At 57.5% G+C, this 15,434-nt stretch overlaps 1 protein-coding gene across 27 annotated transcripts in view; it reads left to right on the top strand.

Moving 5' to 3' along the window:
- The window catches only part of TNS1 (tensin 1), a 69,047-nt gene that overhangs the window by 31,647 nt on the left and 21,966 nt on the right, over positions 1–15,434 (top strand). For 25 of the 27 annotated variants that reach the window (XM_054070281.1, XM_054070277.1, XM_054070275.1 and 22 more), the window contains 6 exons: positions 561–621; positions 1,874–1,949; positions 2,087–2,216; positions 2,579–2,644; positions 3,199–3,360; positions 12,186–13,883. In XM_054070281.1, coding sequence (XP_053926256.1) covers positions 561–621; positions 1,874–1,949; positions 2,087–2,216; positions 2,579–2,644; positions 3,199–3,360; positions 12,186–13,883 — 2,193 coding nt within the window. The remainder of the gene's footprint in view (positions 1–560; positions 622–1,873; positions 1,950–2,086; positions 2,217–2,578; positions 2,645–3,198; positions 3,361–12,185; positions 13,884–15,434) is intronic. The other 2 variants (XM_054070302.1, XM_054070303.1) reach the window with 1 other exon arrangement.

Below are 15,434 nucleotides of genomic sequence, written 5' to 3'. Positions count from 1 at the left end.
TATTTTCCTCAGCAATTTGAATTTCCCTTTTCCTCTCAGGGACTGTTGCCTCTCCATGACTGTTCACTGTAGCAGGGTGCTACCCTTTTCCCTCAGAGATGTCCTTGGGAGTGCCCCCCCAAGCAGGGCTCCTGGGGCTGGGCACTAACCTGAGGTGTGGGGTGGCAAGGCTATTCTGATGGCTTTTTGGAGGATGGCATCAGACTGGATTTGGGGTTCGGGATGTAGCACCATGCCCAGTGCTGGTACCCAGAAGCGGTCCTTCTCTCAGAAACCATGATCCTCATCATGCCACCTCCATCACTAGCCCAGCTTTTGCCCCATGTCCTACAGGACCAAAATAAGGTCTTTCCCCCTTTCTCACCCCATCCAGAACATCCCTCTCTGCTCATCCCAGATGTTGCCCATGGCCAGTGTGGGCTGGCTGGGGCGGGGAGTGGCTGTTTGCCTTGGCTTCCTCCCTGTTTGGATTTCTCCCCCGTGACTAATCCCTGCCCCGGCCCCTCCGCCCTGCCAGCTAACAGCAGCATGCCTTCTCTCCCTGTCTTGATGTCTTCCAGGTTGTCGGCCCTTCCTGAAAATCTACCAGGCCATGCAACCCGTCTACACATCAGGGATCTAGTAACTATCTCCTCACCATGGGGCTTCCCTCCTCCCCAGCACGAGGGCTTAGCAAGCAGGGGGAGAGGGAGGGGATCAAGGGCAAGTCCCCAGTGGTCTGTTGCTCTGTGTTTGCTCTCTTTGGGGTCCATCAAACTGAAAAAAAAAAAAACAAAACACCGGGCTTCCTTTTCCTTAGAAGTGGTAACTTGCTATACTGGGCCATACTGGACTCGTCTGCTGGGAAGGCTGTAGTGACTCTGTGTATCAGCAGAGGGAGCCCAGGGCTGTGCAGAGCCTGGGGCTGGGTGGCCCTGGAGGGAACGAGGACAGAGATGGGGACTCTCTCCCTGGGAGATGGAGGCATTTTGTTTCTCCTTCCCCTGCCCAAAGAGCTGCTCCTCCTACTGGGATTAGTCCTAAAAGCCCTGTTTCTCTCCCCACATTTAGTTCACCCCCAATTTTAACCTCCCCACAATTTACCCGGACACCATTTTCTGATGCTGCTCCTGGGAGCAGGCACTGGCAAAGGCAAAGCTTGAGCGGATTTCTCCAGCTGCCCAAATGCTCTGCCAGGGCTACATCCCAGCCTGATATTACTGGTTCCTTGCTCTCCTTGAGGGAACAGAGCCCCTCAACTTGGGGGCATTCCCATCTCACCCCTCTGAACCAGAATCTCCCTCCCCCACAGTTGGGCGTCCCCGTTAGTTGAGATTTACTGCCATCCCAGCCTTGCCTTTCAGCTTTTAATAGACTGTTTATGGGATGCCGGTAATAAACTCCAGGTTTATCTTGCCTGTGAAATCCTACTCCCTTCATCCCCAAGTGCTGACACCACAGCATGGAGGCAGCCCCTTGGTGCCCAGGGGAGGGGAGGGCTTCCGGCATGGAAACTGAGGTAGGGATGAGAGCTCTCCCCAAGAGCTCTCTCTCTGCATCCTGTGCACCGTTCAACCCGTGGGAGCCAGGCAGATAGCTGATATTCCAGCTTTAGCAGTTGAACCGTGGTCAAACCCTCCCACCCAGGATTTTTAACAACCACGTTGAGCTGTGCCACATTTTCCCCTTCCTGTCCTCATCTCCCTGGGAATATGTGCCCCTTGGGGTGGGGGATGGAACCCTCCTCTGCCACTGAGAAGGCCAGCTCTGTGTTTCGCTCCTTTCCTGGTTGGGTCTGGGTGGAAGGGGCTGTTTGAGGTGCCCCTGGGAGCTCAAGGGCGGCAGAGGGGGTTCTGCACCACAGCTTAGCTTCTTCTGCTATCCACCTCTGCAGCAATGTGCAAGGAGACAGCCAGACGGGTATCTGCATCACCATTGAGCCTGGTTTACTCCTCAAGGGCGATATCTTGGTAAGGAGCCTCAGCTCAATCCCCTGTATGGGGAGCAGCTGGTGGACAGGTGGTCTTCGTGCTTTGGGATCCCCTGGTTGCTCTTGCCTAGCTCCAAGGGCTTGTCCTGACAGCCCATCCCCACTCCCTTTTCACAGCTGAAATGCTACCACAAGAAGTTTCGCAGCCCGACCCGTGATGTCATTTTCCGCGTGCAATTCCACACGTGTGCTGTGCACGACCTCGATGTTGTCTTTGGCAAGGAGGACCTGGATGAAGCCTTCAGAGGTAACCACCCTGGCATCTCCCCACTTGAAACTCCTTCCTGCTCCTCTGACACTGCTCTCATTGCAGGGGCATTTGGGCACCCACCCCAAATCCACCCCTAACAAAGCAGGACACCCCTTGTCCATCCACAGGGTGTGGTGCCACTTGGGAACTGGTGGCAGCATTATCATCTTCATTGCCAAAACTGGTACTGATACAGAGGGTTTGCCTCAGGGTTGTTTTTGGGGCTGAGATGCACCACTCCATGTTGGAATGTCTCCTACCAGCTTCAGCTGGCCTGTGGGCATGTTTGAGGTGGCTGGCTGGTTGCTGTTGGAGGCATGGACTGAGATTGTCACTTTGCTCTGCTTTGTCTCTGCCAGATGACCGCTTCCCTGAGTATGGGAAGGTGGAGTTTGTGTTCTCCTACGGCCCTGAGAAGATCCAAGGTACGTCTGGCTCACTGCTGCAGGGGTTCAGAGCTGGATGCTGGCTCCATTCCTGCTCTCTGGCTCTACCCCATGCTGCCCCCTTTACAACCTCCCCCTGCCTCGTTTACAGTCCCTTTGTCACCAGGGTGGGATGAGGGGTCCAGGTAGTGATGCTGATCTAGGTGGCTCCATGGGTGCTATATTATCCTTACTCTCCAGGAGGCCACTCTCTGCAGCACTTGCTGGCTTGGGAGAGAGGTAAAGTGTGCTTGGGAATGGAGCACCTGCTGCCCAAAGAGTCCAGGCCTAGGCACACTTGCTGTCGGTCCGTCTGCCTGTCCCTAGGCAATCTTCAAAACTCCAGCCAGCCTTGTTCACCTTGTTTGTGGGTCTTGATATACAACTGATGCCCATCCATCTCTCTTGGTGCCCCTGTTCTAACATGCCCTGTTCTCCTGCCTTGCCATATGGCTCCTGCCCTTTTTCCCTTGCCTGCAACTTCTCTCTGTCTCCTCCCTCTGTCCTACCTGCACTGACTTCATCGTCACCCTGACTGTCCTGCCTCTTCCCAGGCATGGAGCACCTGGAGAATGGGCCCAGCGTCTCTGTGGATTACAACACATCTGACCCACTCATCCGATGGGACTCCTATGAGAACTTCAACATCCAACGTGAGGACAGTGCGGAAGGTGCCTGGACTGAGCCACCCCTGCCCAGCAAGCACCTGGAGAAAGGTTAGGGCTTATGGAGTGGTCGGTGGCCAAAGTGTCCCCATGGGAATGCCCTCCACCCCAGTGAAGGGAACACTGGTGGGCAGCAAAGCTGGGAACAGGCAACCGCTGCTGGGAGTAGTGTGGGCATGGGACAGGAGATCTCATGGACTTCCCTCCCACTGTGGTGCCAGGGAGCTCAGGCATGTTTTTTGGCACTTTTGCTCTCTACACCCTCTTTCCATGAAACAGGGTCCAGCCTTGGCTTATGCCCCAGAGCTTTGGGAAACCCAAACCCCAAGTCTGTTTGAAGCAAGACCTGACAGGGGGACCATTAGGTCTCTCAGCTCCTTTCACAAGCATGGTGGGACATAGCTGTGCCTCAGTTTCCCCTAGGGGATCAGAATGCCTCACAGGCCCTGGAGGGTCTGCACCATTGCTTGGAGCTGGAAAAAGCCCCTTGAACACCCATTTGGATGCAGTGAGTTGACTGCTCTCGTCCTCTTGGCAGGGAGAGGCAGTACTTGTATGTCAAAGGGCGGTGGGCCTCTGTCCTGGCAGCAAGGCCACCTGTGGCAGAGCAGATGCCTGATCTTTCCTGTACTAGTCTGGACAGGCATCCCTAGAGTGGGGACAGCTGCGGTCCTTGATGTCCCTTAAGGTCATCAGCTGCTCTGAGTGGGAGCAGTGGGCAGCCAGGATCACTGGGGAGGGTGGGGGCTCCTTGTGCCTGGGGTAGGTGAGGGTGTCTCTGCCCATGGTCGAGACATGAGGTTGGACCCAGAGAGTCTGTGCAGAGCTGGCACAGGCGCTTGCCTTGGCACAGGGCAGTAAACAGGCAACTCGTGACATGCGGGCTTAGCTATGCAGCAAGGAATTGGGGAGCTGCAGTTCCAGCCCTGAGGGGAGGGGATGTATTTCCTCACCCTGAGCTCAGAATGTGGCTCTGCCTCTGCCCGAGCTGGCAGGATTGGCTGGCAACCTTCTGCCTGTAGAGATCCTAGTGCCTCGGTGCATGTGTATTTCTTTCTGGCCCTTGGGTCAGAGCTGCTGCCCTCCCAGACCCTTGCAGGGCTGCAGATGTACCCCAGGGCTCCTCTCCGTCTCCTCCTGGGAGTCTAGGGGGGTGTCAGGGCTGTGGAGGTCCCTCCATGCACCAGACAAGCTGTCCTCCCCACAGGGAGGGTGGCAATGGGGAACAAGGGTGCCATGGATTTGGAAACACTGCCCTGGTTTGGGGATGAGCTGGGATTGCTGGAGGGTGAAGTCGCAGGCAGGAGGTTGCCTTCCTACCCATGCCAGCCCAGGCAGCTGTGAGACAGCTCATCTACAGGAGATCTCTCCCAGGCCGCCCCATGGGGCACCTTGAGCTCCAGTGGAGAGATCGAGCATGGGATTGGGGGGTTCCTATTGTCATCCTGCTCTGCCAGAACTTTTCCTCTTCTCCAGCCCATCCCAGGCCAGGATGGGGACCCAGGTGCCTGGCTGTGCGAGAGGGGTCCCTGTTTATGGTTGTTCTCACCTTATTTGGTCAGGGAATTGCACGCCACATTTTTGGCACCACCAGGCGTGAGCGAGCGGCAGCTAGGGGTGGAGGGGAGTGAGGCTGGCACAAGGACCTGCGTCGGAGTGGGATCAGCCGCTGCTCCTTGTCCCCGCCACTGCCTGTCCCTGCTGCTCTGCGAAGGCTCCCCACAGACCAGCGCCACAGCCTGGGCTTACGGGGTCAGGATTGCCCGTCAACTGGTGGGTGCCCCCCATGCTGCATCTCTGCTGGCTGCAGCCACTCCTGCTGGAGGTGGATGCCCTTTCTCTGGTGGCTTTGGCTTGGTGAGGAGCACCACATGGCCTGGGTGGGGTGCCTGACAGGTTGGAGGTGGCCCTGTGGTACCCCACAGCTGGAGGGTCAGGTGGATAGCTGGGGATGGTGCCTGTCCTGGTGTTGCCCTCACCTCTGCTATGCTTATCTGTGGGGGCTTGGGGAAGGGGAAACTGAGTCACAGCAGGGTTGCCAACTGACCAAGCTTGCCCAGGGCAGGGGGCATGAGAGAGGCATCCGAAGCCCCACATCTTGCTCTCTGCCCAAGGGGACCCTGCTGGGTCCAGCAGGTGGGGGCTGATGTGCGAACCACCCACACGGCATAGGCTGGCCCCATTGATGAACTCACCCTCCTGCTTTACCCAGGCAGAGTCCCTGCTGCCTGCTGGGCTCGGGCTGCCCTGTGATCTTCAGCAAGAGTGAGTGTGCTGGGATACTCCTGCAAACCCATCCTGCTGCCTGTCATCCATTCCAGTGTGTCATGGTGGAAGCGAATGGTGTCCCCAAGTGGCTTGTGGCTTCACCTGCTGCCTTCTTCCTCCTCGAAGTGGCTTCCTCGGTACCAGCTGTGTGGCAGATTCCTGCTACAGTCCCAATAGCCATCAGTTGGCTGAGAGTGTGTTTGGAGGCTGAAGGGTGGTGATCGTATGTTTCCTCCTTTGGCTCTTTTTGGGGTTCTGATGTCCACTGTCCAATGTGAATGAGAGATGGTTTGCTAGCACTGTGATGCCTATCCTTGGTGCAGCCAGACTGGGTCCAAGGAGGCAGGAGAAGACCCATGGCTAGATGTGGCACTGCTGCATTTACAATTGTTTGGGTGTTGACTGCAGTGAAATTTTTGGGGTACCACAGAGGAAGGTAGGCAAAGCTGTATGGGGAGCATCTATGGCCTGGTTTGGTTTGTTTTTGCTGAGAAAACTACTGCTGATGGAAAACAGGGTGCTGGGGCTGGCATAGAGCCAGTGGAGGGGTTGTCCCTGGGGTCTGGATGTGTGACCATTCCAGGGGGGAACACCAGAATCTGCCATCCTGACGTGGTGTGAGAGAATGCAGAATGGTCCAATGTGTGTCCCTGGTGCAGCATCTCCCTGTACCTTGGAGATGGTACACCTTGGGCACACCTCGGCTGGTCCTGCCACACCCAGCGTCCGGTCCCCCTTCCCACTTCGGTACCATCCCAGTTCCTACTGTGAGCCAGCCCTGCCCATCCCTACTTTTTAGCGGATCCAGAAGAGGGGCGGCTGGGGGCCTTGGCCAAATCCAACATCTGTGGGAGACTTTCTAAATCCCCACCTGAGTCATTCTTCTGGCGCGGGGCAGGGCTGGCCGGAGTGGGAAGCAGGATGAGCATCCCACCCCTCCGGGGATGGGAGGTCGCTGCAGAGCCTGACCCCTGCGTGGCAAAGGCTGTGGAGTGTCCCAGAACCCCCGAAATCGAGGTGAAAGTCGGTCCTGCACCTCTCCGTGGGGCAGCACGCCACTAGATGGGGTCGCTGTCATCCCTTGGTCCCCCAGGAGGGTGGGCATCTCCTGGGGTACGTCTTCCCTTAGTGAGGTCAAATCCTGCCTCACTTCTCTGGGGCTGCGGCTGCCCAGAAGGACGAGCCAGGCTGTGCAGAGGTGCAGAGCCAAATGGGCCAAGGCAGAGCTGCTAAAGCCATCGCCGGAGCTGCCGGCGGGCTGCGGCTCTCCCCCCGCGGCTGGATCCGTCCCCTGGCCGGGCTGGGCGGGGAGGGGAGCCGCTGGCTCTCCTCCTGCTTTCGCCAGCTGACTAAAGCTGAAGGAATCCGCTTCCCCCTCCTCATCCCGCCCCTCTCCGCCGCTCTGCGCTGTGGCCGCGCAAGGTAAGAACTCAGCGGGGTGGGTGTTTGGAGGGGCAGCGGGGACCCGTCTGGGCTCCGTGGAAATCCATGGGCAGTGTCTCCCTCTTGCTTCTGTTTATTCCCTGTGGGAGGAATCCTGGAGCGTCCACGGACTTGGCAAGATGTTTCGGCTGGAGCATGGCTGTTCCCAGGACAGGGTCTGTCCTCTGACCTGGTATTTGGGGTTGTGATGAGGGGGGATGATGGGGTTCGGTCCCGCTGAGACTAGGAACGAGGCAGGGCTGGGATGCAGGGAGAGAGGAGTGAGCTGGTGGAAGCTCAGGCCCTTCTCTTCTCCTTTTAAACTATCCTTGAAGTCAAAACCTACAGAGTGTGTGTGTGTGGGGCTGGGGTGGTCACCAGGCGGCTGGGCTGGAGAGGGGAGCTCTCAGCTTGCCCTCCCGCAGGCTGCGCCACCATGCCAAAAAATAAAGACAGAGAAGCAAGCAAACCTTGGAGGTTTTGAGTGGATGCTGCCTTGCTATGTGACAAGATTTGGGAGCAAATGGGGCTGTGAGTCAGGGGGGCAGCTGGAAATGCTGCTCTCATCCTCCTGTTGTCATCGTACAGGCATGTGGGAAATGCGTGATTTGAGAGATGAGAGTAGGGGGAGCCTCATGTTTTGCTGAGTATGTTGGATCAATGGAGGAGCAGAGGTTTGAACACGGGTTCAAGCAGGAGCTTGGACATGGGGTGGGCTTGCCATCACCTGGACTCATCAGCACTGGACTCATCAGTGAATCATCAGTGGGAATTTTGCCTAGGATAGAGCAATATGATCACAGGGGGCTCGCAGACGGACAGGATCTGTGATGTGCCTCCTGCCATGGGACAGAGTGGCACATGCCATCCTGAAACCAGTGCTGATGTGTCCATGCCATGCCGTGGCACTGGTGAAGCAGTGACAGGGGTGTGTGAAAATGGATTGAGGTTGGCAGAGAGCCTGGTTGGTGGCTTAGCTGCAGTGGGTTTCCACTCCTCTTCGGTTGTATATTTATTTAAGATGGAGAAACTCTAATCTCCAGCAAGACATTTGGATTTGCAGTCCTGGGTGGCTTACAGCATCACATGTGGCCTGAAAGTACATCTCCAGCCTGAAAGTACATCTCCAGCCTGAAAGTACATCCCCAGCCTGAATGTGTCACTGCTTTTGGGGGACAGGTGTGATGTGTGTGCACACAGTAGCTGGGCAGGGCTTGGGGTCTACAACTGGGGGGTGTCATCCAGCAGGGTGATGCTCAGCATTCAGTCTGTCTGGGGCAGACTGCCCAGCTGTCTGTCTGTTGTGCCTAGGAAACAGTTAATGCAGCACAGCCCTGCCAGTAAAGGAAGTAGTTAATATTCATAGCTAGGAGCTGTGTGTCCTGCTGTCTTCCCTCCCTGGCTCTCACCCTCCCTGCACCTCGCTGGGGTTAACTCGGGCTGGGACTTGGGCTCGGGCGGCCCCCAGCCGCCTTCCCTGCACCGCTCCCCTTCCCTCCGTTCCTGTGTGGTCCGAGGCAGAGGGGAGCAACACGCACCTCCTTGCCTCCAGCCCATCTTCTGCCTCCACAGCCTCCATCTCCTCTGTCCTCCCCTCCGGCACCTTGTGTCCAGGGGGTACCCCGTATCCAAGCCTCTCTTCACCCCGCTGCGGTCAGGGTGCCCCTCTCACTGGCCCTGTGGGACATGATGCTGGAGAGGGAATAGCTCCCTCTGCGAGAGGGAAAGCAAAGCCAAAAGGACAAACGCCAACCAAAGCCAGCTGTGGGCTGTCGGCTCCTGTCCTGGACGGACACACACAGAGCCGGCTGTGGACACCACTTGGGCTGCCACCTTGCCAGGTTCTCCTTGAAGGCTCTGGTGCTGGAAGGAGTGAAGGAAAGGGATTTTGCCACCCACTCCTTCTCTTCGCCTGGGATCTTTTCTTCCCCATCCCCTTTGGTAAGTCCTGACTTTGCTTTTCTTTGAGCTGGATGGGATGGAGGAAAGGGCTGGAGGTGGGTGGGAAATTCATGGCCCTGATGATCCACAGCTCAGGAGCTGCAGTTACTTCTTTCCATCATACCTGGGCACAGGATAAAACTAGAGCTGGGGTGCTGAGCTCTTCCCCATGGGACTCGGACTGTATCCTTCATCATAAGAAGAGTTCAGGGATCCAAGATCTTCCTTGCTGGCTAATGCTCCAGAGATGCTCTCGACCCAGGGCTCTAGCTGGCAGGGAGTGGAGGCAGCAGGTGGGCTGCTGCTGGGGCAGGACCACAGGAGACACAATAGTGCCCCAGCCCCGTCCTCTACACCGGTGCAGAGTCCTGGCCAGGATTCATGCTAGCGCATGATGCTGTGTTGTGCATCCCACTGGATGTGAGGCAGGTGGCTGGGATTTGAGGATGTGAGCTGACCTCCCATCCTATTGGTGTGTGTATATTGGACCACTTTTTCTCCTGAGTTGAGGTGCAGGGTGCTGGTGAGGGAGAAGGCAGAGCATTGCCCTGCTGGGGCAGTGATCCTGGCATCAGGGATTGGACCAGGCTGGGCTCAGTCCTTCCCCCAGCTGCCTCGATACAGCCGGGGCAGATAGAGCCAGAGCAGAGCTGCGTCCGGGGCTGAGTCCTGGGCAAATCCAACCCATGCTGGGATGGCACAGCCTGCCAGGCTGGAGCTGCTCTGACCTTCAGGGATGAAATCTGACCTTGCTGGGACTTGCAAACACTTTGCAACTGGGGACGTGAGAACCTGCTGCTTTGGGGATGGCTGCCTGTCCCTCCTTCACTTGGTCTTTTTTTTGGGAATTTATTTACCTTCTCAGATGACAAGTGATGGATGGCCCTATAAGCAATAGCGTGGCCTGGGGGTGGTGAGCCTGCAAGTGGTGGTGAAGAATCGTATTTGGCTCTTGGTATCAGAGCCCAGTGGACATGTAGCAATGAGGACAGGGTGGACAGTCAGGTGTGAGGCAGAGCAGCCATGGGATAAGGGCTTGGCTGATAGTGGAGATGTCATAGCCGCTTCCTTCCTTGATAAGCCCATACCACTCTTGGGGTGGGCACCACCAGAACCCCCATGTCTCTGCCTGGCCAGAGGGTCCCGGGAAGGTGGGACAAGGTGCTTGGGGCTTTCTGGCTCTGCCATGAATTGCATCATGCCCCATCCTGATCCCACTTTCCAGACTTTCTCCCAGCTATGGGGCAGCGCCCAGCCCTCAGTCTAATTAAAGACTGTCCCAGCTATTTTCTCCCTTGGCACCACGTGCTTTCATTTATATTTATTTATTCCCTTTTCCTCTTTATTCCCCTGCCCTATTTATCCCAGCCCCCACTATGGCTCTTGCCCTGTATTGCAGGACTGGCCAGTATCCATTGCTGCCACTAGACAGGAGGGCTGGGTGATAGCCTGACTCCAGGCGATGTCTCTGCCTCTCCAGCACTGATGCTGCCTCCGGACATGCTGCTTTTTCCTTTCTTCCTCCATGGGAAGGGATTCCCTCCCTCTGTCCCCGTTTTCTGCTAGACGGGAGATGTTGCAGAGTGAAACGCTGCTGGTTCTTGGCTGCACTAGCTGAAGGAGCTCTGAGTCTCTGGGAGAAATCGTGGACCCCCATCCTTATCCTTTCCTGCACTGAGAGCCTGGAGAAGATTTCGCTGCATGGTGCTTGGGCATCTTCAAGCCCAGGCAGGTCTTTGGGGCTCAGCTGCCTGGGATTCACGAGTGGAAAATCAACAGTGAGGAGGGGGCTCTGACTTGGTAGGACTTGTGCTGGGTGTTGTTGCCCCCGTCTGTTTTACATCGAGGGGAGTCAGTGGTGCAGGAGTGGTTGAGACATGGACGCAGTGGCATGGGACTGGTTAAACTGTCCCCGGCTCAGAGCTGGCTTTTGGAAGTGTTTTGCTCACAGATAGGAGCTCTCTGATTTCACACTATCGCATTAGGGCCATCTTCCGTCCCTGAGTCAGCCGCCTGGCCCCTTGCCAGGGGAGAGTAATTTTTTCCTCCAAAAGAAAGTGTTTAACACTGCTCACAGGCCCTTCCAGGAAACTGAGTGAGGTGCTGGAAAACCAGGAGTCTTCAGCCCAGCCAGTGCTGAGTGTGCTTTGTTGGGGGGACACAGCTTGGGGCCATCCCCATGTCTGTCTCAGTGGTTGGGGTCCCTTTATACCTGCAAAATCTGGATGTCCTATTTGGAACGGTTTAAAGAGTGCATCTGGTTGTGTTGGGGCTGCCAGGGGTGGTGGAGCTGGGAGGCTGAGAGGTGGGGTGCACAGTTGCCAGTGGTGATGCTGCTGTGCCCTGACTGCCCCTTTGGGCTGTGGAGCAATGCCAGCTGCTTGCACTGGCCTCGAATCATGGGATTGGACCAGTGAATGCCTCCCTGAGGAGGAGGTGCTGTATGTTCAGGGCTGGGCAGAAGTGCTGCCTATGAGGGTGCTTCAGGGCAGTGTCCAGCTGCAAGAAAAGATCTGAGACAGATGTGCCCAGGCTGAGAGAAGGAAGGGGAAAGACAGAAAGGATGGGAGCCTGCTTGTAGCCAGGGAAGAAAATGTCAAGGATGGGCAGCTGTCTGGATCTGTGCATCATGTGGGAGGAGAGTGGGTGGGGTAGGGGAAGGTGGGTCTGTAGTTCATCTGTCCTTCAACCGTGAGCTGAGTACATCCATCCGGCTGGATATATGCAGAGCTACAAGGCCAGATCCTGGTTGCCTCTACCTGTCCTCCTACAGCTTGTGGTGCACCTCTCCACTCACCTCCTGTGCCTTCCCAGTGCTCTGTGGCCCTTTGGGGGCTGACTGAGCCCTGCAGAGTAGCAGGGCCATGGTGAAGCGACAGCTGACTGTGTGGGCAGCCCTGGCCCTCGCCAGCCATGGAGGGGAATTGCCAGGAATGATGCCTGGAATCAGGGGAGTGGTGGGTTATTTGGTAAATCCCAGAGGAGCAGGCTGTGTTTGCAGGGCAGGGCAGGGTGGTGTGCAGAGCCGGGGGCCACAGGGGCATGATTATGGGGGGAATCTGGCACCAGCGTCTGCATGGTGGCGCCCATGGGATTGCGGAGGGTGCTGAGGAGACGACGATGCTGGCCATTAAGCCTTCTGGCGGCATGGAAGAGATCGAAACCACCGGCTAATGGGATCCATTAGCTCCGTGCACAGAGCCAGCAATTGATCTGGGGTCTCGTGTTCGTTTCTCCCCCTGCAGAGGTTGGGCATACGCAAGGGCCCCTGGATGGGAGCCTCTACGCAAAAGTGAAGAAGAAAGACTCCCTCCACGGCAGCACCGGTGCCGTCAACACCACTCGCCTCCCACTCTCGGCAGCGTCTAACCACGTCGAGCACACGCTGTCGGTGAGCAGTGACTCGGGCAACTCTACCGCATCCACCAAGACTGACCGGACTGATGAGCAAGGAGTGCCCGGGGCACCCAGCAGCCAGGCGGTGCTGAGCCCCGAGGAGAAGCGGGAGCTGGATCGTCTCCTCATTGGCTTTGGCTTGGAGAGCGCGCCACCCATGCACAACCACGTGCCCGGCCCTGTGCCGGCACGCCTGACCACCATGCCGGGCCGTCACGTGGTGCCTGCTCAGGTGCACGTCAATGGGAATGCTGCAGCTCTGGTGGCTGAGCGGGAGACAGATATCTTGGATGACGAGCTGCCAAACCAAGATGGGCACAGTGTGGGCAGCCTGGGCACGCTGTCCTCCTTTGACGGCACCACCACTGCCAGTGAGGCTGGCTACCAGGAGGCACCCCAGGTGGGCAGCCTCTCCTCCCTACCAAATGGCCCCTCCAGCTGCAATGGGGCTGAGAAGCTGATGAAGGAAGGCCTGTACGATGGTGAGCCGCTCTCCAATGGCGGCTATCCCTACAACAACCAGAATTCCCTGTTGGGCCACCACATCCGTGACCCGCTGCCTCCCTTACGGCCCTCGGCATCTGCTCAGGAGCACTTGTCTGGCTACCCGCAACACCCACCGGGCTCGCACACCTCAGGCTGGCTCCAGTCCCAGCCACTGCCTGCATCCCAGCCCTACCTATACAGCTACGACCCCTCTGGCACTTTTCGCTCCCGGTCCTTCCCTGCGGTGGACATGGCAAAGTACGATGCAAACACGGCACTGCCCCAGGCCCCGGCTCGCAGCACCAGCAGCAGGGAGGCTGTGCAGAGGGGCTTGAATTCCTGGCAGCAACAAGGAGGGAGCCGGCCACCTTCCCGGCTGCAGGAGGGTGGTGTGGAAAGCCACAGTCCCAGTGTCTCCAGCTGCAGCCCTCAGCCCAGTCCGCTGCAGCCAGTGCCTCCCCACAGCCACAGCATGCCTGAATTCCCCCGTGCACCCTCCCGCCGGGAGATTGAGCAGTCCATTGAAGCCCTCGATGTCCTCATGCTGGACCTCGCGCCTGCTGTCCACAAGTCACAGAGTGTGCCTGTCACCTCCCGCCAGGACAAGACGGTGGGACCCATGCAGTCCTCCCTCTCAGCTCAGCCCATCACTGGTCTCTATGCCCGGTCAGCTCCACAGGTGGCCCAGCCAAGGTCCTTCAGTACCTCTGCAAGCCCTGTGGTCTCTGAGCCAGGGAGCAAAGCTTATTCTCCTGGGGAGCTGGACTATAGGGTGCAAGAATACCAGGAAACCTACCGTCCTTACAGCTACCAGCCAGCACCGGTGCTGGAGCCAAGGAGCTACAGCCATACCCCAACTGCAGCACCGATGGGCATCCTCCCACTTAGCACTTCCTACAGCCCTGTGGGGTCTCAGCAGCTCCTCGTTTCCTCCCCTCCTTCCCCCACCATCCTGGCACAAACACAGATGACCCCCAAGGGACCGGAGAGCTATGAAGACCTGTCGAGGTCAGCAGAAGAGCCATTGAATCTCGAGGGCCTGGTGGCCCACAGGGTGGCAGGTAGGATGCTTTGATTCCTTGGGGGGATGGGAGGACTGCATGTCCCAAGAAGCCAGAGCCTGTGGGGGTGGCATGCATGGTGGAGCCAGGGATGGGAGATGCCGCAACTCCTCGTCTGTGCTGGATAAGTAAGGGCTTAGGACGGAGCCACCCACCGTGGGAGCACACTGGGCTAGGGGGCAGCCAGTGCTGCTTTCCTTTGCAGAGACTCCCTCTTGCAGCTCGCCATCTGCAGCAGCATCACCAAGAGGTAGAGAGAAGGGGTGCCCAAGGGGGTAGGGTCCCCCATCCACACCCCTTTGGAATATGGAACTGATCTGTCCACTGTGGCAGGGCCACTCACTGGCTCCCTTTTAGGGAGAGTATAGCCCAGTTTGGGAAGATGGTTTCAGCTCTGGCTGAAGGTGTTCTGCCTGGACCCTGCCTTGGACACAGTGCTCTCTCTGCCTGGTGTGTGCTCTGATGTAAGGTCTCAGCAGAGCACTTGCCTTGTGTTCAGTGTAGCTGAGCTCTTCCTTGATTTCAGCACCCATTTTCCCCTCAGCATGCTGGGCTTGATGCTCTGACCTCCTCCCTCGGCAGCCGAGGTGCTGCTGGAGTGGGGGCCGAGGGGCAGGCTGGCAATAGCTTTTCAGCCCTGGTGGCCCAGCCAGCTTGGCCCCGGGTAGTCTGAAGGTTGACTTGGCCTGAGGGCCAATGATACGGGGCTGGGAAGGCATTTCCCAGCTCTGCCTGAGGCGTTGTGTGATGTTAGACTGGGTGCAGTGCCGAGCGTTGGTGCGTAGCTGGATGAAAGTGTTTGCTCTGTGCTGCAGAGAGAGAAACGACATCCTCTGGCTCCCTGCTCACCTGTGGCTCTGGCTCAGGGGCTTTGAGGACACACAGGGTCCCAGGCTCCTGGGTAGGAGGTGCTGTGGTCCTGTGGCAGGGTGGGTGCTCTCCCTCCCTGCTGCTTTGGCTGCAGTTGTTGAACTACAGAGTGACATTTGGGAAGGGTTTGGGGCTGTGGCCAGGCTGTGGGCCAGCTCGTGATGCTTGGGCTTGGCAGTTCCATCCCTTCCACCTCTGCACTCAGTCCAGAAACTCGCCCGGCATTAGAGGGAGGGGGAAAAGGCTTGACTGGAAAAATCCAACAGCACCAGCTTCCCAGGCGTGGGGGCTGAGTCACTGTGGCGCTGAGGTGGGGGGCAGGAGAGGTGCCAGTGATGGGGAGGGGGACATGGAGGGGGGTGCAGAGGTGTTGGGGGCAGTTTGCATCCATCCACATCAGACTTTGGTGATCCAGGCTAGATCCACAAAGGGACCCAGGACTTGTGCAGAGGGTTTAAACAAACCTAAGAAGAACACATGGATGCCCAAACCACACTGTATGTCTGAATTGAATACTATAACGAGCAGATTCCCCTGCAACTATGAAAGGGAAAAAGGGGAGTGAAAAACAGGAGAGCCTCAGGAGAGAAGGAGCAGTATTTCAGTGGATGGGAAATGGATGTTTGGTGGTGTCTACCAAAAAATCCCCCCCCAAAACTTGGGATCAGATCCTCAAAGCTG

The sequence above is a fragment of the Cuculus canorus genome, chromosome 6 (assembly GCF_017976375.1).
Source record: "Cuculus canorus isolate bCucCan1 chromosome 6, bCucCan1.pri, whole genome shotgun sequence".
Lineage (NCBI taxonomy): Eukaryota > Metazoa > Chordata > Aves > Cuculiformes > Cuculidae > Cuculus > Cuculus canorus.
This window is presented reverse-complemented; position numbering and strand designations above follow the sequence as displayed.